Source organism: Primulina huaijiensis, chromosome 16 (assembly GCF_012295235.1).
Source record: "Primulina huaijiensis isolate GDHJ02 chromosome 16, ASM1229523v2, whole genome shotgun sequence".
Classification (NCBI taxonomy): Eukaryota; Viridiplantae; Streptophyta; class Magnoliopsida; order Lamiales; family Gesneriaceae; genus Primulina; species Primulina huaijiensis.
The window spans coordinates 12,182,588-12,208,213 of NC_133321.1; the positions used below are offsets into that span (position 1 = coordinate 12,182,588).

The 25,626-nt window shown below is 33.8% G+C and overlaps 1 protein-coding gene and 1 long non-coding RNA gene across 2 annotated transcripts; both read left to right on the forward strand.

Moving 5' to 3' along the window:
- Positions 1 to 805: 805 nt before the first annotated feature.
- Positions 806 to 11,401, forward strand: LOC140960805 (kinesin-like protein KIN-14I). Its single transcript, XM_073419086.1, has 24 exons — positions 806 to 1,408; positions 3,461 to 3,718; positions 3,841 to 3,913; positions 4,101 to 4,232; positions 4,311 to 4,549; positions 4,745 to 5,072; positions 5,395 to 5,494; positions 5,648 to 5,829; positions 5,960 to 6,075; positions 6,249 to 6,351; positions 6,758 to 6,910; positions 7,001 to 7,147; positions 7,259 to 7,462; positions 7,641 to 7,805; positions 7,879 to 7,983; positions 8,091 to 8,231; positions 8,327 to 8,521; positions 8,644 to 8,770; positions 8,902 to 9,104; positions 9,257 to 9,439; positions 9,595 to 9,690; positions 9,832 to 10,029; positions 10,106 to 10,377; positions 10,883 to 11,401. The coding sequence occupies exons 2-24, from the start codon at positions 3,576 to 3,578 to the stop codon at positions 11,076 to 11,078; spliced, it is 3,801 nt and encodes a 1,266-aa protein (XP_073275187.1). The 5' UTR covers positions 806 to 1,408; positions 3,461 to 3,575; the 3' UTR covers positions 11,079 to 11,401.
- Positions 11,402 to 19,649: 8,248 nt separating this feature from the next.
- On the forward strand, positions 19,650 to 20,220 carry LOC140960882 (uncharacterized). Its single transcript, XR_012172270.1, has 2 exons — positions 19,650 to 19,935; positions 20,066 to 20,220. It is a non-coding gene; the product is annotated as an uncharacterized lncRNA (long non-coding RNA).
- The last annotated feature ends 5,406 nt before the right edge of the window (positions 20,221 to 25,626 follow it).

Sequence of the window (25,626 nt, forward strand, 5' to 3'; positions counted from 1 at the left end):
AAAAAGAACTTTAGCACAATCATTCAATAATTTTGAATGAATAATTAATCAAAGAAAACAAACAAATAATATAAACAAGAAAAGTAGCAACACAATCAACATCAGAACTCTAAAATTTTGGGCAAGATTTAGAAAAATGACAAAAAAAAAACACTAAAACAATAAAACCCTTCAATACTTGCGAAAACAATGACATTTTGGTCCATTTTCAAAATGGAACAGATTTTGAAGAAATAAAGCTTCAATACTTTTATGGATTTCATTCCTTTCTTCACTTTTGTCGATTTCTTCTATTCAGTAATGTTTGTCACTTTCTCTCTTACAAAAAATTTATTCGTTTCGTCATCAATGATAACGCCTGTATTATGAAACTTTTCAATGGAGATCACTGTTGTTTTCCTCATCCAAAGAGAAGAAAATTAACCATAACGATTATTTACGCTCTTTTATTTATAATTGAAAAACAAAAAAGAGGTATTAATGAGATTCCATATTATTTGAGGAAAAATTCGTATTTAGCCCTTGATTATGGAACTCAAACAAATGACAGAGTTTGCTTAGAGGGTGAGAACAAACAAAATTTAAATTGGGACTGGAAAATAAAATTGTTGCTAGAATGATTTATTGATCATTTCTCTTTTATTTAATTAATTTAAAAAATGTAAATAAAAAATTATAAATTTTCTCTCTCTAAGATCCAAATACTGGCCGGCAAGAAGGAAAAAAAATTTCATTTCATTTCATTTCATATCATATAACTACTTGTAAGAAAGAGACGAAGCTGGGAAATAAATTTTTAAAAAATATTCTCGTGACTCCATCCCACCATATCCTCTTTCTCCCTCCACACTCTGTCTGGGTCGGGGGATCGACTTTGCTTTGACATTATTCGTGAATTATTGTGATATGTATATTTGATTTACTCTCCGTTTGCTTTTTATTATTGTTCGCAGATTGATGAAATGTATTTTTGTACAGTTTCTTGTATGTGGTTCTCTCTCTCATCATTTCCTCTCTAGTATACCTCTCTATCTATAACCAGATCTCAAACCCTTGTTGCCACCTTCGACGCCTGAGTTTGCTGCCGTTTTGCGAAATGGGTGGAGGGTTTTGAAGCCCACGTCATAAACTCCAAAATCTTGACCTGTCACCCCCTGTTTCGCGTCGGAATCTGCGCGGTTACCGTCGCTGGAAACCTCCATTGTAGGCAGTGGATAGCTCGATTTATGCTTGGACAGAAAGTTGCAAGCTTCGCTACCACCCCTTCTTGTTCCTCGCGCTCGTGGCTTTCCAGTCAAGTCCCGCCGTGCCTAGCCGTTGTCGACTGATTTTTTGAGCTTACTTCGATTTTAAGGTGTAAAGCTCGATCATTCCAGATTATTCTTGACCATTTTTAGGCTGCCCGGAAGTAAGATTTTTTTTCTCTTTAATTTAATTCGGTTTACGTTGGCTTATTAGCTCGTTATTGATGATTTATTGGGTTATTATTATTGGTACCAAAGTTGATTGACCTTGAGGTATATTTCCGTGAATCTATAAATTTTATCGATAAGTTTTGGGAAATATTTCGATACATATTATGGATATTGTTGCTTTGGGAATTATATTGTGAATTATGGAATTAATTCGGCTAGAAATGGGAATTTGTGTTATATTTGAACTAAAATTTTTATTATGGGATTTTAGTTCGAAATTATATGATTATGATGGAATCTTGGAAATATTAGTTCGACACTTGAAAACTAGTTTTGACAATTTGAGAATTTTGGATAACTAGTTTAAATTCTAGCCTGACATTTGAAATTGAAAATGATGATTTTGGGAATCTTGTTTATAAGTCGCCAACTTGTGGGAATTTAAAAGCCTAAATTGTTATTTCTGGAATTTTAGGCTTAATAGGCGAATTACTGTAAAATGATTAACTCAAATTAATAAGTTAAATTAAATTGTGAAAAAGTAAGAGTTTAATGTTATAATTATTTTATGTCACAAGTTTGGATTATCAAGGAGATATTCAAGGAATTCTGTGGTATTGTAAGTGTTGGATTGAGATACATATGAACTGGTTTCACTGCGACGACTATAATGATGTGTAATGTCGTCAAAGTGTTTTGTGATGAGCTGTGACGTGTCTTATTTTTATTGTGGATGATGTGTTGCATTCACTCATTTATGATGATTGTTAACGTGAAGGGTTGAGAATGGTCCCATTCCCTAGTTTCTTTTATAAAATAAGTCCTTAGTTTTAAATAAATTTTATTGGAAAATTAAGGGATATTCGTTAAATAAGAACATTAACTGTGTTGCATGGCATGTAGAGCCCTGAATTCCATTGATTACTGTTGTTGTTTTCCATTATATCCAATCTGTTGAGATGAATACGAGTCATCGGTGGAGCGAGTGACATAGGATTAGCACACTCCATATGATAACATGAGGCAAGTGTGTAGCTACTGTTCCCTTGATGCTACGTTTAAGGGCAAGCAAATATTTGGACGCTGCATTCTTGGCACGGGTGGCCACTATGATGATACATTATTCTTGGGCTACATTTGGTATCCGTTATTCCAGTGTTATCTTACATGCATTGTATTTCATTGCATCTTACTGGACTTTATTTCATGTTCCTTGTATTCGTCATGATTTTATTGGTTTGTCGTACTACGGTCCCTCCTCTGTTTTCTTATGATGTAGTGGTTGTTGGTTCCATAGCAGGTTTCACGGGTTGATTTTATGTGTGGTGGAGCGTCAACTAGCGTCGCCCAGTGAGTGTGTTGGTCGAGTTTCCCAGATAATATTATTATATTGTTGGGAGTCTGTGCATTTACCAAGGAGATGCCCCTAGTTGCATTCTGATTATATTTTTACTCCTTTGGATTTGAATGATGGTGTGATCAAGCCAGTGCGGTTCTGCATGTGATTTAATTTAATACTGCCAATGCGAATATGCATGCAAACTTGTTTTGTTGTTGGCCAGTCGGCCTTTTTGTTATTGGATTATGATATTGGATTTTATATTTAAGAGCGGATAATTGTTTCGAGGAGTTGTGAGATTTTTAGCATGTCCTAACTACGTGCAGGTTATGCCAAAATTTCTGCAGGTCTAGAAGGAAAATATTTACATGTTTTCGCTGTTTAAACTAATTTATCCCGATTGTTCGATAATTAAATATTAATCAGGACTCGGGCCGTCACATGTTTACTTGTAGCTATTATTACTTTACTATTATTATAAGGATCTCAGGGGTTTGTGGATTTACTTGTGATCTTTCGTGAAAGATTTTGATTGAACCAAAAATGTTTGTGAAATTTCTTGAAAATTTTGTTCTCTGATTGTAGCTTTGATTACTTTTTGTGGATAATACGTCGGATTAAATGATATGGCTTCTCGTGTTTATTACTGTACTTGTCCTGGTGTTTAAAGATTCCCACAACAGTATTTTTTGTCTTCTTTGGACAGAATCTGTACGCAGCATGATTCAAAGCTAAGAGCTGAATTATAGTTGATTGTTGTGATAAAAGGAAAAAAATATTTTCGAATATAGGAAAGTGGATATTGGTGCTTGTTTGGGGAAATGGCATCTGATCTGGCGCAAAGCTTGTTGTCAAGCAGATCTTCATTTGGATCTAGTAATGGCTTTGAAATCCCTTCCAATCACTCCTTGGCCACCTCAAATGGAGAAGATTATGATTCGGATGGTTCCAACTTTGCCCCTCCGTAAGTTTTTCTCCATTCTTTCTCTGAGGCCTGTGAATTGTTGATTTTGTTTTTCATGACAGATACTAGTTCCATTAAATTGAGTTACCTTTTTATTGAGTTTTACCTTATTTGACTTGCAGCACGCCCAATACTCTCACATCAGTTATGTCTCCGGAACTTGCCGGTGCTATACCATTGATTGATAAATTCCAGGTGAAAATCAAAGTTCTTGCCTTTTGACAATTTGTAATTGAGTAATTGACAAAACTTTGTAAGTTTAAATGTGAGTTTTTAAATTGGTTTTGGAGATACTAGACTATATTATGCAAGTTTATATTCAACACATTATTACTTTTGGTTAGTCAGAGTTTGTTATGATTGATTTTCATTTTTTTTTCAGGTCGAAGGATTTTTGAGAGCAATGCAAAAGCAGATTAATTCGGCAGGAAAACGAGGTTTCTTCTCTAAAAAGGCGGTGGGACCGCAAGTTAGAGAGAAATTCACATTTGAGGATATGCTGTGTTTCCAAAAGGTAGTTTAATGTGTTTTTTGTTGGCTTTTTATTTCATTCTTAGTCTTGTATATGCAAGGTGTGCTACCTTTTTGACAGGATCCTATTCCAACCTCGCTGCTAAAAATGAATGGTGATCTTGTGAGCAGAGCGGTTAAGATGTTCCAGATTATCCTGAAGTACACTGGAGTCGATTCCTCTGATCGATTTACACCAACTAGTTTAGAGGATCGCATCGAGCTCGTTTGCAAAATTTACAAGCAGGCTTTGAAGCGTTCTGAACTTCGAGATGAGCTCTTTACCCAAATCTCAAAACAGACTAGAAATAATCCTGATAGGTAAGTAATACGTATTTAGATAAGGTGAGGCTAAAAATTTAATAAATTTTCTTTCGTCATGTGAATTTTTCTCAATAGTTATTTTCTTGGGAATAGATTGAGTCAATTGATTGAGTGCCTTAATTAGGGTTGTACATGTTTCACCCGTTCTATCGTTTCTCGATGATATATTGATTATGCTTCTGTCATCTGTAGGAACTGTTTGATTAAAGCATGGGAGCTAATGTATTTATGCTCAACATGCATGTCTCCTAGCAAGGAAATTGGTGGGTATTTGTCGGAGTATGTGCATACTATTGCACACAGTGTTAGTACTGATTCTGAGGTCCAATTCCTTGCAATGAATACATTAAATGCATTAAAACGGTCTGTCAAGGCTGGACCAAGGCATATTATACCTGGACGCGAGGAGATTGAAGCTCTTTTGACTGGTAAAAAGCTTACAACCATAGTGTTTTTCTTGGATGAAACCTTTGAAGAGATTACATATGACATGGCCACAACTGTAGCTGATGCTGTTGAGGTACTGCTTCAGCTTCTCTTGTGTGTTTATGCATGCATATTAGATCAGATGCATCAAATGACTTTACAAATGATTGTATTATTTTTACGCCTTATCAGCGGAAATATATAACATGGCCGATTTCAAAAAGTTTTTAGTTGTTCTTCATTATATTATCTTTAAAGTTCTTTTTCTTGGGTGGCCAGGAAATTTATTTTTCCATGCCTTCTGAATTTCTTATTTTCATGGATGTTTCAGTTGTGCCATAATCTTTTAACTTTTTCTCGTTGCATTATTGAAAACCTTATCATTGATTGCATGTGTTGGTTTATTCAAACTTCAGGAGCTTGCTGGGATAATCAAGTTATCAGCATATTCTAGCTTTAGTTTGTTCGACTGTCGGAAGGCTGTAATTGGTTCGAAATCTCCAGACCTCGGAAATGGTACTTAGATTAAAATGTCGCAACACTCTTTATTTAGTTACCTTGGTTGGGTTGCAATACTTGGTTATAGTTTCTAATTACCTAAAATTGTCAAGTAACTCTTTGCTCCCTTTTTCCCACATTAGTTTAAGAAATTGTTCTTATTATATGCAGAGGACTACATTGGTTTAGATGATAATAAATATATTGGAGATCTACTCTCTGACTTCAAAGCTTCAAAGGACCGAAGTAAAGGAGAGATTTTGCATTGTAAACTAACATTCAAGAAGAAGCTATTTAGAGAGTCGGATGAAGCTGTTACAGATCCAATGTTTGTGCAATTATCATATGTCCAAGTATGTCTGTTTTGACCTTTTGTTTTGCTTTGTAATTATTTTTGTCGATTTCTATCCCCATTGTTCTAGTTCTAAAATTGGCTTCACACTATTTTCTTGGTTCACTTTTTCTGTCTTTTTCTTGTTACAGCTGCAACATGATTATGTATTAGGCAATTATCCTGTTGGTAAAGATGACGCTGCACAGCTCTCTGGTTTGCAGATTTTGGTTGAAATTGGATATATAGTTTCTCCCGAAACCTGCACGTGAGTCATCTTCCCTGTTTCTTTTTCGTGCTGATGTTTCTTCCAATTGGTCCATGATTTTTGTTTCTTAATTATACATATGTAAGAGTTTCTAATTTGCTGTTACATGGGAATTTGTGCATACTGTTTCTTTTAGAAATAACTTACCATTTTCTTCGTTTATATATGTCTAGAGATTGGACATCTCTTCTGGAAAGATTTCTGCCCAGGCAAATTGCTATTACTCGAGCCAAAAGAGATTGGGAACTAGATATTCTTTCTCGGTATCGTTCGATGGTGAGAACCATTTTTATATTGTTCCAATTTTCTAAAATTTTGAGGATCAAGTAAATTTGATCTATGAAAATGCTTTATTCCAAGTGTTCAAATAACTTAAACACATTTATTTACATGAAAACAATAGGTGAAAGTTTTTGTTTTGTATGTATTCTTCAACGGTTATGCTTCCCTTGCAAAAACTTTTGCGCATGTTTTTGTACCAGTTCCTTTCTAACGTTACCTATAAATATTATGGGAAGTTATGATATTCAATATTCAATATTCAATATTCAATATGCATAATGCTTTCAACTCTCTTCATTGTTTTTTTATACTTTACGAATTAGATATCTGCGGTAACTTCTTTTGATATATCTAAAGATCTATGAAGTAGTCCTTAAAATTATTGAATAAATTCTTGCAGGAAAATTTGACAAAAGATGATGCTCGGCAACAATTTTTACGGATCTTAAGAACACTGCCCTATGGGAACTCAGTTTTCTTTACTGTCCGTAAGATTGACGATCCCATTGGACTCTTGCCAGGAAAACTCATACTAGGCATTAACAAGCGCGGGGTATGAATAATTTTTATCTTTCTGGGTTTGACATTTATAACTACCATAGCAGATAGTAGATGCCTAAGTATGGTATGTTTGTTTATCCAGGTTCATTTTTTCCGTCCTGTTCCTAAGGAATATCTACATTCAGCTGAATTAAGGGACATAATGCAATTTGGCAGCAGTAATACTGCTGTATTTTTTAAGATGAGAGTTGCTGGTGTTTTGCATATATTTCAGTTTGAAACAAAGCAGGTTAAATAATTATTATTCACACGTAGATTCTGCCATTGAATTTGTAGATGTTATTATCCTGTTTTGTAAGAGTTCCTGATCTTGGATGATTTACCTTTCCACTAAACTCAGGGAGAGGAAATATGTGTTGCCCTTCAAACACATATAAATGATGTGATGCTACGGCGTTATTCCAAAGCACGTGCTGCTGCTAATGGTTCAGTTAATGGCCTTTCTTCAGATCATGCTAAACCACCTCCACCTATGGACGTCAATGAGAAGCGTGTGTTGGAATTGTCAAAATTACTTGAAGAATCAGAGAATAAAGCCAATCAAGTAAGTTATTAAATGCTTAGAGAAGGATCCACCCTTTTTTGTTCTTATAATGGCCTGACATTCCTTTGACCTGTCATATTGAGTTTTATATTGAAGAAGAATATGTGATTTACTGATCAGTTTATTGCCCAGATTTCATTCTCAAACCTTTTCTAAATGTTGTTTTATGTTTTCCAAGTTGCAAGAAGATCTGCGTGGAAAGCAAATGCAAGAACTGAAAACGAAAGAAGAATTGGAGAATGTAAAAGGTAGGTTGAGGTCTGAGAAGCAATACTTGGATGAAGTCATCACTGAACGTGATAAACTGCGAACGTTGTGTGATGGAAAAGATTCAGCACTTCAGGTGATTATCTTCGCGAATTCAAATTCAATTTTGATTGGTGTTTGCCTTTTTTTTTATTATCGATTTTCTGTAGGCTACATTATTGGAGAAACAAAGCCTTGAAGTGAGGTTTGCAAAGTTGAACAGCCGAGGGTTGGAAAATAACATCAGAAAAGAGTTGGTTGAAGCTAATAATCAGGTATATAGATGTGAATTTATTAACGTTGGAACTGGTGTTTGGTTTTATTATGTGTCTCTGTCCTTTACACAAGAAGGTTTACCTATATTTTAAACCTGAATAAATAGGTCTTGTGTAAGATTCAAGATGAATTAAAAGTACGCACTGCTGAGTTGCATGCAGTTGAAGAATCAAAAAGGAAACTTGCAAATGAGAAATTATCTATCGAAGAAAGACTTTCAAGGCTTGACAGAAAAAATGCAGATGAGGTAGAAAGACGAGTTTCTTTTTAATTGTTTTTAATTAGCCAATTCTATGATAGTTTACTATCTAATAACTTATTTATGTCATTCTTCAAATGCAGATTGCAATTATGAAGGAAAACTTTGAACACGAATGCAAGACAACGAAGCTTCGTGTTTCTGAACTTGAAAAGAAACTGGAAGAGGCCACACAAAGTTTGATTGTTTCTCAATCAATCATTGCAACTAAGGATGTAGAATTGTCTTCATTGCATAATAATCTGAGGGAATTAGAAGAGTTGAGAGAAATGAAAGAGGTGAAATCTTTATACTATATTTTTATTTTCTAGTGCTTGTAACTCCTATATATCATCATTTGTGCTTTAAAATCAATTGATAGTTACATTCCCAAAATATTAATAAATAGTTCCATACATAGGATATTGACAGAAAGAACGAACAAGCTGCTGCAATTTTGAAGATGCAAGGAGCCCAATTAGCTGAAATGCAGGCACTTTACAAAGAAGAACAAGTTATGAGAAAACGATATTTTAACATGATGGAAGGTTATATTTATGCTTCACAGTATAAATTTATTTATCATTTGAATCTATCATTCTTCGTTTATGAACTAACTATGCATGTCTACCCTATTTATAATTGAATGATTATGCTTTGCAATTTTGATACTTTTCAGACATGAAAGGCAAGATTCGAGTGTATTGTCGATTGCGGCCTCTTAGCGAAAAAGAAATATCAGAGAAGGAAAGAGATGTCTTAGTGAATGTTGATGAGTTTACTGTTGAACACTTGTGGAAAGATGACAAAGTGAAACAACACATGTATGATCGTGTTTTTGATGGCCATGCAACTCAAGATGATGTTTTTGAGGATACCAAGGCAAGTTCAAAGATACTTTATTTATATAGATATATTGAATAATTGTCATTTTTTTGGCACATATTCTCTTTTAACTTTTTTTTTGAGAGAATATTCTCATTTACTTTTGAATCACTTTGGTTGTGATCATTAAAGATTTCACTTGAGTGCAGTACCTGGTGCAATCTGCTGTCGATGGTTACAATGTGTGCATATTTGCTTATGGACAAACTGGATCTGGGAAGACATTTACAATTTATGGATCCGAGAGCAATCATGGTCTCACTCCACGAGCTATATCTGAACTTTTTAAAATCATGAAGCGTGACAATAATAAGTTTTCATTTACATTGAAGGTAATTAATTTTGAATGCTAACAGATCTTCCTGAAAATCATCTTTTTTGTTATGAATTTTATTGGTTATCGATGCCAATACCATTCTTTTTTACACTTGTTGAGTGGCAGATTTTATAGATTAGTCATAATAAATAATTTTGTGAGTATGTGCAGGCGTATATGGTTGAACTATATCAAGATACTTTGCTAGATCTTCTACAGCCTAAGAATGCAAAGCGCTTGAAATTGGACATCAAGAAAGACTCTAAGGTTATTGCCTTTGAATATTTATCAAAGATATATATTTGATTAGAATAAGTCTTTATTTTTTTGTTTCTTCCATAATTTTTTAGTTTATGGAAAGTTGTGTTTTCTCACATCGTTATATGCTTGGCCATTTTGTCTTAGTAGGGAATGGTTGTTGTAGACAATGTGACCGTTGTATCCATTTCAACATATGATGAATTAAGAAGTATTATTGAGAGAGGATCTGAACAACGTCATACGACTGAGACTCTTATGAATGAGCAGAGTTCAAGGTCGCATTTGGTACTCTCTGTTATTATCGAGAGTACTAATCTTCAAACTCAATCTGTTGCCAGAGGAAAGGTGCGTATTGAAAAAAATCGTATTTAACATCGTCATATTTCATTTTATTTGGGTTATAAATGGTTAATTTTTGCAGTTGAGCTTTGTGGATCTCGCTGGATCTGAAAGAGTGAAGAAGTCGGGCTCTTCTGGAAATCAGTTGAAGGAAGCTCAAAGCATTAATAAATCACTTTCCGCTCTGGGTGATGTCATTGGTGCTTTATCTTCAGGCAATCAACACATCCCCTACCGAAATCACAAGCTGACCATGCTGATGAGTGACTCCCTTGGTGGAAATGCTAAAACTTTGATGTTTGTCAACATATCTCCTGCCGAATCAAATTTGGATGAGACTTACAACTCTTTAATGTATGCTTAGACTCCCTTGCACCTATATAATCTGCATACACCACTTTTATAGTTGGTTTTGCATGTTAGTCTTCTCATTTCATCTACTTAGAAAATTACATGTAGGATCAAATGCTCATCGATATTTTGAAAGCTACAGTTGGTAATACAATGGTAGGTGGTAAGCGCTTTGATATCAATGTTAAGATCACATACGTAGTTGTAGGTTGCACGAATGACTGATGGTGGATTGGCCGATGGTATGTCCCTGTCGTGTTATATGGCACTACGATCATGATGTGTTATTTGGGTGGTTATACGATATTAAAATATTTCTTTACATGGTTATAACTGTTAATAGTTTTTGGCATACTGAAAGACGCGAAGTCCATCATCACTTGTCAATGACGTCCACATATTTAGAAAATTGAATGTTTAAGCTCCCAAAAGCATATTTTGTTCATTTTCTTGAAAGCTAGTGTGTTTCGCTTTACAGTTGACAATCTCCACTCCATGAAATCAACAGGTATGCTTCCAGAGTGCGATCTATTGTTAATGATCCCAGTAAAAATGTTTCATCAAAGGAGGTGGCTCGTTTGAAGAAGTTAATAACGTACTGGAAGGAACAGGCAGGACGAAGGGCAGAAGATGATGAGGATCTGGAAGAGATACAAGAAGAACGAATTCAAAGAGAAAAGACCGATACTCGTCATTCAATGTGAGTTTCCTTCCGTGCCTACAAAATCTTCCATATTTGATGTCATTGGCTATTCCGGTATAGTGTAGAAAGGAGGTCTCGTGGCAAAGGAACGACTTGTTTGCTTTGCTTGTTCATCAGAAAACTCGGAGATTTATGTTGTGGCAAGAGTGGTTAGTTGAGAATCTTTTGTACAGTAAAAAATTGTCCAAATATTCAAATCAAAACCAATACTGGTATTGGTTTTCTGATTTCTCCCTTTCTTGGAATCAAAAGTGTGAATCCACTGAAATATTTGTCTTCCAAAATTTTGTGGTCTATACAATTTCAACATGTCTGCTTTATTTATCTAGAATTTGGTTAAGTTGAGCTAGGCAGGTAATGAACATGAAAATTGTTGTAAATCTGACCTAATATCTTATCGCATGCACCAAAATTCTTAACTCTCACATATAATGTAAGAATATTCTGTAGAAACTTATGGACATAGCCTATTCATATTTTCCATTCATCCCTTTATATCAACACAGCACTTGAAAAAAACTACTATAATAGAGAAATATACGTTTGACTTCCCACCAGGCTTAAAATAAACAAGCAAAAATTCAATTCAAGAATTCATTTTGATGATACTTCTTAACATATGAAATTACACCATAGGGTCACCATATCGAATATGGTTCTCCGGCCTACTGTATCCAGTCGAGTCCGCCCTAATCGAGTCCCCATCAGAGTCGTACCGGCAGAATAAATATACCACTGCTGGCTTGGACAAAGGCACTGGAACAGTTTTTGACACGATCATTTGAAGTATTGCCTTTGTTTTCGGCCTCTCCCAGGCAACCATACCTAACAAAAGCAGTCTCTGTGCTGCTTCCATAACATATTCGTTGCCCAACCTCGAATCCAGTGTCTCGAACAACCTTCCAGTTACATATATATATATTTTGAAAAATTATAACTCCAAATAAAGAACCATAAATTTTTGTAACAAAGAAAAACTCATTGGACTTGAATAGTTATTTAAATTAATCGTGAAAAAAACTTAAAACAAAATAATGTTTAATATTTTAATTTTAATATCATCTCTAAATTTTTCACAAAATTTCTTCATTCTGATTGTCAAATAATTAGATTTATTTGATTAATTAATATAAAACTTTATTTTACTCACTAGTCGATAGTTCCCATTAAACTGTGACTGTCTAAATTTCTTTTACAAGGATTAATTAAATATTATCATAAATAAAATATATCGGTGTAATAAATAAAAAAAAATAAACTAATAGAAGTGGATAGTGGCAGACACAATTTAGAAGGTCATGAAATGACTGGTGTTTGACAACCTTTTGAGGATAATGTTGAAGATGATGATGTAAAATGATTGATATGGCAAATGATTTAGTTATGTGTTATAAAAATATGTATTTGACAAATATCGTGATTATAGACGATATAAAATATATATAAGAAATAAAATAACTCAGAAGTATTGAAATATGTGCTGTAAGATCGAGCGGTTGTCGTTTTACCAAAAACTAAGCTCAAAAATGAAATCGGAACGACCCAAACGACTACATGGGCCGATTCCCTTGGCCTAGTGGAGGCAACTGCCACTTACACCGGTCCATAAATTTTTTTTATTAATCAAATTGTATATCTTTATATTCTTCTTGTAAAATTTAATTAAAGTTATTAAAATAGTAAATTATCTTAGTTACGATTAAGTTATTGTAGACTTCTTAAAATTCTTAAACTTAAATATCTAACACCATATTTCATATATTTTCATTTTTTTTATTAAATATGTCATACATTATTATACAATTTACTTTTAAATAAATAATCAAATTGCTAGTGATAATATGTTATATATTAATTCTATTGGTTATGAGTGTGACTGTACATATGGTGTTTTCGATCAAATGTGTGATGATTGGATAAACGATAACCTCATTGTTAGTGTAGAGAAAGAAATATTTCTAACAATTGATAATGAAGTTATTGTATAAATGTTTCAAAATATAAAGACCCCGAAAAAAACTAATTGTAAGAAAATTATTTTGAGAAAGTTGGCACATTTCCTCCCAGTGAAATCGTCTTACAATATTAATTAGTATGCTAAGGAATATATTAAATAAATAGTTCGACTTCACAGGATTCCAGTGAATATGTTCAGATTTTGGAAGACATGTTGAGGTTTTGCGCAATGGATTTTTAGGTCAGTTGGGATATAAAGTTACCATTATCTGAATTTGCTTATAGAAAAATTATCAAGCTATGATGGACATGGCTCGCTATGAAGTTATCTATAGCCAAAAATTCAGATCACCATTACAGTTAGATGGAGTTGGGGAACGGAAATTGTTCTGGCCAGAAATCGTACAACAAATTAACATCAGATTTTTTGGAAAAATTCGAGATGGAATGCAAACAACCAAGTGCAGACAGAATTTTTTGTGTTGTACAAATTGATGTACAAATATGAATGTACACGTAGCATCACCATTGAAATAAATAATTTTTTAAAAATGTTGTAGCCGAAATCGGGTTAAAACTAAAAATCCAACATGATACTCCATACTTGAAAATATTTTCGATCTTCTTCTAAAACGTTGACATGCATGACGTATATTTTACGTTCAAGTTTCGAATTATCTATCCTTACCGATATCGAATAATTAAGTTTAATTTTTGTTTATCAATCTAATAATAGTTAATTTTACATGGTATAAATTTGAGCAAGTGTATAGTAAAATCAACCAGGATTCAAATATAGAATGTGAAATAAGGAAGAAGTAAATTGAAGGAGTGGTCGGAAAAGGCCATCTTTTCATTTTTTACTTGCAAGCAAGAAAGCCACTCTTTACCATTGGATTCTAAATTTTTAATGGCCATCACTAGTAAGCTTCCTTGAATTTCTCCTTACCACAATCCCATTTCACACAAATCAAGAACCCTCCTCTTTATATATATATGTTACGCTTGGTAGCTACATTTCAACATGCATCGTTATCGATTTACTCTCGAAAAAAATTAATTTTCATAGACTAACTGAAAATGGCTTCAAGCAAGGTTGTTTCGATGCTATTCGTGACCATGATCGTGCTGTTTGCAGCCTCGGTGGTGGTGGTTGAGGTTGCAGATGCATCTCAACCCGATACCCTTGAAGAATGTGTTAGCGATGCAATGCTTATGGGTGCAACTCGTGCCAATGCAGAGTCGGTCTGCGAAGCCTCAATGCGGCGAAATCATCCTTGAAAATGTAATAAACACATAGATATTTATATTTATCAGTAATAATAATCGTCTATACATGATGAATATAATTATATTGTGTTACTCACTTATTTTATGAAATTTAGGGTGTTCTTGTGGTAAATTGAAATAAGTATTGGTATGGGATTTCAATACAAGTTATGTTTTATTCTTGAATGTAACTGTTTGTGGGTTGTTATATAAAATAAAAGGAAAAATTTAATTTTATTCTTGTATGTTTACATAGTTTAGATTTTTGATAATATGCTTATTCAAAGTTTGGTCGTTATATGTAGTAACTTGTGTTTTTTGTTTCGGTCTTTTTTTTTTTGAAACCACTAAAACCATTTAATATTACTCATTTGACATCGTTGTTTTTCTACATAACTTATGTGAAAAGAAAAATTAAAATAAAATAAAACGTCAAGATTAATTTTCCTTTGATTTTCTTATATCTAATTTCTCGGTGATATGGAAACCTTCAAATAAAACAAATATAGAGCTCTCAATCCACTATATTATCTTCGGAACCAAGTTGTCAATTCAAGGTCCTTAACCCGACTGTACGTAGAATCGCAAGTGAATTTTGAGTACACGAAAACTCCTGTGAAACGGATATTCTATATCGGTCATCCACGAAAAAGTATTACTTTTTATGTCAAATATATTAATTTTTATTGTAAATATGGACATGAGTGATCCTTCTCACGAATAAAGATCCGTGAGACCATCTTATGAAAGACATACTCTTTTGAGTATTGGTTTTGATGCTTAGGGAGGTACTAAACCCTTGAGCAAATCATAGATTTGTTTAGGAAGCACAATTGAGTATCGATTGCATGATTAAATCTTGGTTAATTTTGAGTGCAAAACTAACAATCTTTCACCCAAAAAGTGCTTCTTCAATTCCTAGTTGTAGAAATGGTTACTGGTTGCGAGAATGGGGAAATAGATCTCTCATTTTGCCTATAGTAGCAAGCAACTTGTGAAGAGGGAAGATTAATATATATTTTCCTCATTAGTGATCTACTTTGAAAACTTGGCAGATTTTGTGTGTTCTTATTAGATTTATGAATAAAATGGAAAATATCTCAATTGATTTCTAGTTGGAAGGGCAAATGTAATGGAGTTTATTTTCTTGTCCACTAAGCTAATATAGATATAGTAGGAAATTACTAATAAATTTAGATATTTCTTTAATGAAATTGTCGGGAAAAAAAGGGATACAAGGGGTGGACGAGCTAAAACATAGGTCACGATCACTTGGTTAATTTTGGATGATAAATCATCTGTTGAATAGTAAATAGATTAGATCATGTCGAATTCTTACATAGGGGAATCTCAATGAAGTGTTTGAAATACAGCAAGAACTAGAAACAAAACAATTAGGTTTGTTGTGGTCAAGTAACACACGACATGTAACAGTATCATTTGATTTACGATTAGCTGATTTATGTGAAATTAAGTGCTTATGATTCCTATATTTGAAGTACGTTGCATACATGACAAGTAAATCGATGTATAAAATAAATATTTTATTAAAACGAAAAATTTATATACACACATCGATGTAATATGCACGTTGAGCTATGATCTTTGAATACTTTGATATCATTGGACTTTGATATTGATTTAGGGGATAGAAAACGATACTCTATCTGGCATTATGTGAACCATAAAAATATACTCATTTGTAACCCCTGTGATTGATAATTTGAGATTTGGTTGATGATGTTTGTCGATGATGTTATAAGAATATTCTCTTATACTTGATTGTGACACATGTGTCTGCTAGGACTTTGATGATTTCATTGCGGTTTGATTGATTCTGATATACATTCAGTGTATGAGTGATTGAATTAATATCATCATGACTTATATACATTGCATATCATATATCATTTTATATATAAATGCTTTATTTAATATGGTTATTCCATTGAAGTCGTTCGCTCATCCATAAGAGAGCTATTATCATCTTTCCTATGTGGACAATGACAAGTACATGTTATCAGTAGACTAGATATGGTACTTTTTGAGAGAATTACATCTGAGTTGATGTTTAAGTCTCATATCCTAATGTGTATATATATACCGGGACATGTCTCGAAAATATAAGTTGTTTATATCTTTATATATGTGTAGTTATTTGTGGACATAGTTTATATTGTGATGTGTGTAGAAGAGATTTTATATTATACTATTTTAAGTATAATAGGCATGCTTGTCGTATTTTGGGCTCAAGATGAAGAAAAAATTAACTCCTTTTTCATTGTCATTAACTAAATATGATCAAATTGCATGTTAATAACGATAAGGAGTAAAAGCCCCGCACCATCTAACCCCGAATTGAATTTTTTTGGGTAAAATACTTTTTCTCCTAAAATACAAACTATATTTTCTAATATTATATGACAGCTGTAGAATATTAATGATCCGTTATATCATGTATGGTCACAAAATGACCATATTACTCATATTTTTTAAAAATTAAAAATTAAAAATTAAAAAACTAGAAATAAAAACCATAAAGTTAAAAAATAAAAAACTAGAAATAAAAACAACAAAATTACTTAAATAATATTTAAATTAACAGTGAAAAAATTAAAAAAATTATTTTTAAAATTTTATATTTTGGTATCATCTCTAATGGTTTGCCTATAATTTCTTGATTCTGATCGCCAATTAATTAGATTGATTTGATTCATTAATTGAAAACTTCAATTTAGCCACTAGGTTATAGGCTCCCATTAAACATTGGCTGCCTAAATTTCTTTTACAATGACTAATTAAATAATATCATCATAAATAAAATATGGATATAACAAATATACAATGATAGGAAAAAAATAAACTAATAGAAGTGGGCAATGACATTACCTTAGAAAGTCGTGAAATTAATGAATCATGTTTGACAATCCCTCTTGAGGATAATGTTGAAGATGATGAGGTAAAACAGTTATTATGTCAAATGATTTAGATACTTGTCATAAAAATATGTATCGACAAATATCGAGAGTATAGTGATAAGCTCGTAATAATTTGCATTTTTGTTGTCGTATCTCTCATTGTTACTACTTTCAACGAGCTTGATTGACACATTTTTGTGTGATTTTATTGTAGGAGAAAGTTTTCTACTATTGGGATAAATTTGGACTAAAAAAAGTGATTTTATATCATAATTAAAGTTGTTGATATGATCTTCGTGGAAGACTTGAAGCAGAAAAAAATTCAGAAGTCGTCTTTCCACAAGGCGTGATCACGCCTTATGACTATTTTTCAGCTGCCGGCACAACTAAATCTGAATTCCGAAAATTGGAAAGATAAAATATCATATTTTAGACTCCTAATTATGGTATTTGATTTGTGGAAAATAATTGGAGAGATATTTTTTTATTGAGAGAAATAAAGATAAGATAGAGTTTATTCAAAAAAACTCTATCATATCTTTGATATGACTTTTTTGGGATTAAGCTTTAGATTAATGGGCTTTCCCGTTGACCAATAAGCACTACACGTACAAAAAGAAGAAGGAGGCTCACTATTGAAAAATATATAGATTTCTCTCATTCTCTCTCTACCATCGTAACTAACGTGAAGAACAAGAACAAGACGAAAGAATTTCTCATCTCCTCTCCACACCTTTAGGCTAAGTTTTATTTCTCATTCAGGAGATATTTTTACTATTTTCAATTTATCACTGTGAGACTTTTTGCATTTTAATTTAATATTCTTGTTAGTCCAAGTATTTGTTGATTTAAGATTTAATTCTCTATGAATGTTGTATATCAATTAATCTGACAATTTAATTCGATATATGATTTTCAACTGCTAATCATGAATTCAGTGATCCGTAATTGTCATGAATGATTGGTATATGAGTAGCATAGATTAGATGTGTTGTGCTATCATAATATATTTAATCTAAATAAATCAATATAACTGAATTTATCAATTGCAGCTATCTCGGTTCTTAGATTTCAGGATTAACTGTTTTCACAAATCTAAAAGTTATCTTTAATTAATATGGAACGCTATCGTGTCCAGTTAGTTATTGATAAGTTTTGACTGAATGCTGTGTTTGGTCAATTAAATTAGAAAAACACAAGGATTTTAGCGGTTATCCCTATAATTCTAAAATTAATTACTTGTAACTGCATGAACAAATAATATGTTAGCCGATGAACAGTGACACAATTATATAGTGAAAATCTCCTTGAATCAGAATTTGGTAATTTAATTCTCGTTTAGATTTATTATTTTTTCTTGCTTTCTAATTTAGTTTTAATATTTTATTTTGTTCTTATCCAACAAAACCTCTTGTTATTAATTTTTCCTAGAAAGAAATCATCTCTCATTCTCTGTGGATTTGTCCCTACTCATCATAACACTCATTTTACTTAGAGAGTAGGAATTTAAGTTTGTTTGGCTCAACGACAACTCACCATATAGACGATATAAAATATATATTAAAATAAAATAAAGAACTAGTATTGAAACATACTGAACATGGTCAATTATACTCACTCGTACTGTGAGGATCTGGCTATTGTGATCCACTAATTAAGTCATCCTAAAAGAGTTTGAAATTTGACATCGACCCAAATACGACATTAACGGAACAAGAAAAGACCAGAATGAACATAGAAACGTCGAAATAGCACCCAGACAGCAGCCCAAGCGCCGAGGCACTATACTTTTATGCTGCGACAGACGTCTCAGCGTTTGCGCACATGTGAAGCAATCACTTTGTCTTGGAACCGAATATGATTTCAGTTGGAAGAATGACTTTCTTATCTTATTTTGCACGAGAGAAAAGAGAAAAATAGAGAGAGAATGAGGTTCTATTGACAATCATTTCTACAAAGTCTACATATTTCTTCCCAAGTGAAATCGACTTACAACATGAATAAAAAAGATGAGGAGTATATTAAAGAAATAGTTTGACTTCACGGGATTCCAATGACTATTGTTTCAAACAGTGATCCTAAATTTATCTTCTTCTAAAATGTTTACATGACAAATATTTCAAGTTTCGAATTATCTATTCTTATCGATATCGAATTATTGAGTTGATTTTTTTATATAAATCAATTTAATTAACAGTTAGTTTTACATGGTATAACTTTGAGCACGTGTATAGTAAAATTTACAAGAATCCAATTTAAGGAGTGGTTGGAAAAGGCCATCTTTTCATTTTTTTACTTGCAAGCAAAAAAGCCACTTTTTACCATTGGATTCTAAATTTCTAATGGCCATCACTAGTAAGTTTCCTTGAATTTCTCCTTACCACAATCCCATTTCACACAAATCAAGAACCCTCCTCTCTATATATATGTTTCACTAGGTAGCTACATTTCAACATGCATCGTTATCGATTTACTCTCTGAAAAAAATAATTTTCATAGACTAACTTAAAATGGCTTCAAGCAAGGTTGTTTCGATGCTATTCATGACCATGATCGTGCTGTTTGCAGCCTCGGTGGTGGTGGTTGAGGTTGCAGATGCATCTCAACCCGATACCCTTGAAGAATGTGTTAGCGATGCAATGCTTATGGGTGCAACTCGTGCCAATGCAGAGTCGGTCTGCGAAGCCTCAATGCGGCGAAATCATCCGTGAAAATGTTATATAAACACATAGATATTTATATATATCAGTAATAATAATCTGTACATGATGAATATAATTAGATTGTGTTACTCACTTATTTTATGAAATTTTCTTGTGGTAAATTGAAATATGTATTGGTATAGGATTTCAATACAAGTTATGTTTTATTCTTGAATGCAAGTGTTTGTGGGTTGTTATATAAAATAGAACGAAATTTTTTTAATTTTAATCTTGTAAGTAGACATGTATTTATTCAAAGTTTATCGTCATATAGTAAATTGCAATTTTTGTTGTCTTTTTTCGTCGAAAGTGACTAAAACTATTGGATATAGCTCATTTTACGGACTCATGTGAAACCTATTCGAAACATATTAAAAAAATTCACCAAAGAAAACATCTAGATTAATGATTCTCTTATAGCTAGTAGAAATTAGCCGGAAATCGGGCGTCGAAATGATTTCGAACAAAGCAAAACTAGTAAGAAGTCACCAAAGGAAACATCAACTATCACGTCAAGGAAATTACCCCAGGACATGATCATAAGAAATTTTAACCGTAAATCGAGCATAGAAACTATTTTGAACAAAGCAAAACTTGTAGAAAGTCACCAAAACGGAAACAACATTTTGGAGTTGAAATAGAATGAACATGTTTTGCCATAAAATTGCCACCTTCGTCACAATTAAGATCACATTTTCAAGTTGAAACACAACCAAACAATACCGAAACAAGATCAAAGGAAATGTTTTTTGAGTCGATACATAACCTGTTAAGATTGAAACTTAGATATGACTCAACCCTAAAGTTAGCTTAAAGGGAAGAATTGTCTAAGTCGATATGTGCAACTCCCAGAGATTTTATCTTTGTGAGACAACTAACACACCCTCTCACGCCAGAGATTTTATCCAACCGATGTGAGACAGCTAACATATCATCTCACATCCAGGAATGAATATAGAGTGTAAGTTTACAAATGATTCAACTATAGGCAATCCAACACATAACGGTGCCACTTGAGCTCTTATACCATGTTAAGATTGAGACTTGGACCTAGCTCAATCTAAAAACTAACTTAAGGAGAGAGGATTGTCCAAGTTTATATTAAACTCTCAAATATTTTATCCAACTCATGTAGAACTCTAGCCAAAAAATACCAATAGTTTCTTGAATTTTAAAATCAGTTTCTGCTCCACATTATTTCATAAAACACCAAGATTTCTGCAATTTATCATTTCAACAAACAACGATAATTATAATTATAAATACAGAAAAATTCATGCTAAGAAAAAGAAGAAAAATAAAAAATTGGAGGCTCGGATCTTCAGAGGAAACACAACCACGCCATGGCTGCAGATCTCCGGTTGCATCACACCGCTGTCCGAGATCGCCTCGCCAAGATACAGGTCGGATAATCCCGTGCCCGACCTATTAACTCAAAAAAATTGGAAAAACTGAAGAAAAAATCATCGTCACAGACTCTCAGGTACTTCTTCGCCACACCAATTAACGAATAAAGTGTTGGGATATCAGAGAAATAAACGAGGTAACATCGCAGCGGAACATCATAAGTGATATAAACAACGAATAAGATGGACACCAATATTTATAGGGGTTCACCCCAAGATTGGGTTACGTCCACTCTAAACCTCTCAATAAGATCACTTCTTTATTAATAACAAAGAAAACAAGAGAATTGAGAATACAAAATATTTCACTCAGAACACTCTGATTTTAACACTCACTTTCTCTCCACTAATCCTATTCCTTCCAAGGATAAACACTCCTCAAGAAATCTCACACTAAATCATTTGTCTCACTTCTACACTTATGATTGTAGATGAGAGGATTTTGTATTTTGGTGTGATTTTGGAATGAAGAATGAATGGGTATTTATTGGTGAAGTTTAGGGAACAAAACAAAAATTAAAACATCATTGCTTATATAATCAAACCAACCATTTTTGACTAACTCAAACTGTCACATCCCGAGACCGGGGTTAGTCGACACCGACGTTGTTCAGCAATCATATAATCGTCAAACAACAAGTCTCATAGTTTAGTATAAACCAAAACCAGTCTATTTCATAATTAACTCAAAATAATCTTGTCTTACAGCGATAAATTCCAAAATGAAATAAAATGTGCGGAAGCGTTGTACAAATTGAATCAAAACTTAGAAAGAACATAAGCAATAAATCTTCATATCTCGAAACTTCATCACCAATCCCGAAGCATGTCTTATTCATCTTCGTCTACTTGATCTTCGTTCTTATCTTGGGAGATACATAAGGAGTGAGCATTTTGGAAAACACTCAGCAAATGGAGGCCGATTGATTATCACAAATACATATAAGTATAATTTAAAACCCATATTGCAAACTGATTTTCAAAACGTAGTATATTATATCAGATCAGAATCGAAATCGAAATGCGAAACAGAGGTTATCAGACAATTCAGAACATAACGAATCAGAACAAACGAAAGCACTGTTATTCATGTCGTTTTCCATGGTCAAATTGTCTCCCATATATTAGTCCTCTAAGGGGTGAGGCCAGAACACAGTTTTATACCCACTGATGGGGGCCAGACAAAACACAGTTTTATACCCACTGATGGGGGCCATGTAGAACTTACAAACATCGTTCCAATGCCCACTCGAATCATAACAGTGCACCACAGAATCAGATGTATCAAACAACACTTATCGGAATTTCGAATGAATTCAGCGGAATCAAATAACATCGAAAATCGAAAGAATTATAGTACTTCGATCGAGATTTTATGAAATATATAATAGCATTTTCGGATATGGTTTGACAAACATACAAGAATGTCATGAAATACTTATACAAAGTTTAATTTACAAAGAAATACATAGCAAAAGCCCACTTACCTGGAAGATTGTTCCCAAAATCTTGAAATGAACAAGTTGGAGCTTGACAATGAAAAACCAGTCACCTTGCAAAAATGTTTGCGTCTAATTGAACCGTTGGATCGATCTGAATTTTGGAGATGTTGTTCAAAACACGTGTAAGTGTATTATAAATGGTGGAGATCGGATTTGAATGTATAAAAAAATGAGCAAAACTTTCTGAAATTGGGCAGAATTTTTGGTACTCGAAAATTGCAACTTTTGGAGAGAACTTTTGAGGTTGTTTTGGTACGATTTCACTCATTCTCTTGCCACTATTTATAGACACCAATGTGACTTTAGGCCTTCCCTCTTCATGTCAAATGTTGCATGATTTATGGCATTAATCACCAATGTGACTTTAAGTATTCCCCCTCCATGCCAAAGGTTGCATGTAATTTATTCTTCTCCATGACATAATTCATCTTCAATGCAAAACTAAAATCAACTTGGTACTTTGTCTCTTAGTATAGTAAAATTTTGGGTCTTCAAAGTTTCATCCTCGAAACTTGAATTAGCTTGGTCTTTAAAAAGGTAGGGGTGATGTCTGCGCATTCTTTCTTCAAGTTCCCAAGTAGCTTCTCTTTCGGTATGATTAAACCATTGTGCTTTGACATATAAAATGGGTCGGTGTTGTAGCACTTGTTCATTGGTGTCGACTGTACGGATAATGACTTCTTCATATCTCAATTCTTCATTCAGGTTGCCGTCAAGTAGTAGAGGTGAGACCTCAAGGAAATGACTCGAGTCGAGAATGTATCTTCTCAGCTGCGAAACGTGGAAAACGTGGTGGATTCTTGACATGTCTGACGGCAAGGCTAGTCGATAAGCTAAGGTTCCAACTCTTTCAAAAATCTCGAAGGGTCTGATGTATCTTGGGTTCAATTTTCCTGATTTGCTGAAGCGGACCACTCCCGTCATAGGTGAAACCTTGACAAAAGCCTTTTCTCCGACTTCAAACTCCAAGGTTTCTCTTCAAGTCAGCCCAGCTCTTTTGTTGATCCTGTGCTGCTTTTAATTTCTCCCTGATAATGGATACCTTTTCAACCGTTGCCTGTACCAGTTCCGGTCCGGTGATAGTTTTCTCCCCGATTTCGTTCCAATACAGCAGAGTTCTACATTTTCGATCGTAGAGCGCTTCATAAGGGGCCATTTCTATGCTACTATGGTAGCTGTTATTGTAAGCGATCTCTACTAGCGGTAGATGCTCACTTCAACTTCATTTGAAATCTAGAGCACACACTCTTAACATATCCTCCAAGGTTTGGATCGTCCTTTTAGTTTGGTTGTCTGTTTGTGGGTGATAGGCCGTGCTGAGGGTGACTTTGGTTCCCATGACTTCTTGGAAACTTTTCCAAAATCGAGACACAAATCTTGGATCCCTATCGGATAAGTATACTTGCTGGAACTCCATGTAATCTTACTATGTTGTCCATGTACAGGATGGCTAGTTTATCTAGGTTGTATTTCATTCGCACCGGTAAAACGTATGCTGATCTGGTTAGTCGGTCGATGATAACCCAGATTCCATCATTGTTTTGTCTTGACTTTGGTAATCATACCACAAAGTCCATGAAAATGTACTCCCACTTCCATGTTGGGATTTCTAGTGGTTGTAAGAGTCCTCCAGGTCGCTGATGTTCGGCTTTGACCTGTTGACAGATTTGGCATTTAGCGACAAAGTCAGCTACATCCTTCTTCATTCCATTCCACCAGTAATTTTTTTTCAAGTCTCGGTACGTTTTTGTGCTTCCAGGATGAACTGAGAATTTTGACTTGTGTGCCTCAGACATTGCTTCTCGTCGAATCTCATCGAGGTCTGGTACACACAAGTGTCCTTTCATCCATAGGACACATTTCTCATCAGTTTGAAATTCTTGGACTTTTCCTTTTGAAGTTGTTCCTTAATCTTTCTTATGAAAGCATCGGGATTTTGCTTCAGCTTGATGGTTTTTTGAAGGCATGGTTGAGCTGAAAGAGCTGATAAATTTTCTATTCCTATGTCTCTTCGACTCAAGGCATCTTCTACATTGTTGGCTTTACCCGGATGGTAGTTGATTGTTAAGTCGTAATCCTTCAAGACTTCAATCCACCTTCTTTGTCTCGTGCTTAATTCTTTTCGAGAGAATATGTATTTGAGGCTCTAGTGATCAGTGAATATCTCGCATTTGACTCCGTAAAGGTAATGTCTCCAGATCTTTATCGCAAATACAATTGCTGCTAACTCAAGATCATTGGTTGGGTAATTTCGCTCATAAGGTTTTAATTTCCTTGATGCGTAGGAAATTACCTGACCTTCCTGCATAAGCACACATCCTAATCCTCCCTTCGATGCAACACTATATATCATGAAGTCTTTGCCATCTTCAAGAAGTACTAACACCGGTGTAGATGCAAGTTTTCTTTTAAGAATCTGAAAACTTTTCTCGCATTCTTTGCTCCAAATCAATCTAAAGTTCTTCTGTGTGAGTTTGGTGAGGGGTATGGCTATTGAAGAAAATTCTTTAACGAATTTCCTATAATATCCAGCTAAACCCAGACAGCTTCGAATCTCAGTTGCTGATTTTGGTCGAGGCCAGTCCAATTGCCTCTACTTTCTTGGGGTCCACTGAGACACCTATTTCAGAGATTATATGTCCCAAGAAGGCGACACTTGTTATCCAAAATTCACATTTCTTAAATTTTGCATACAGTTTTTTCTCCGACTGTCTGTAAGGTGAGACGAAGATGTTTATCATGATCCTCCTTTCTTGGTGAGTACACCAAGATGTCGTCTATGAATACAACCACAAA

Bases quoted from the DNA above. Each gene is read 5' to 3' on its own strand.
- LOC140960805 (XM_073419086.1), top strand. From the start codon at position 3,576: ATGGCATCTGATCTGGCGCAAAGCTTGTTGTCAAGCAGATCTTCATTT. The intron at 7,984-8,090 runs GTATATAGATGT...CTGAATAAATAG, and splicing joins TGGTTGAAGCTAATAATCAG to GTCTTGTGTAAGATTCAAGA. The intron at 8,232-8,326 runs GTAGAAAGACGA...CTTCAAATGCAG, and splicing joins ACAGAAAAAATGCAGATGAG to ATTGCAATTATGAAGGAAAA.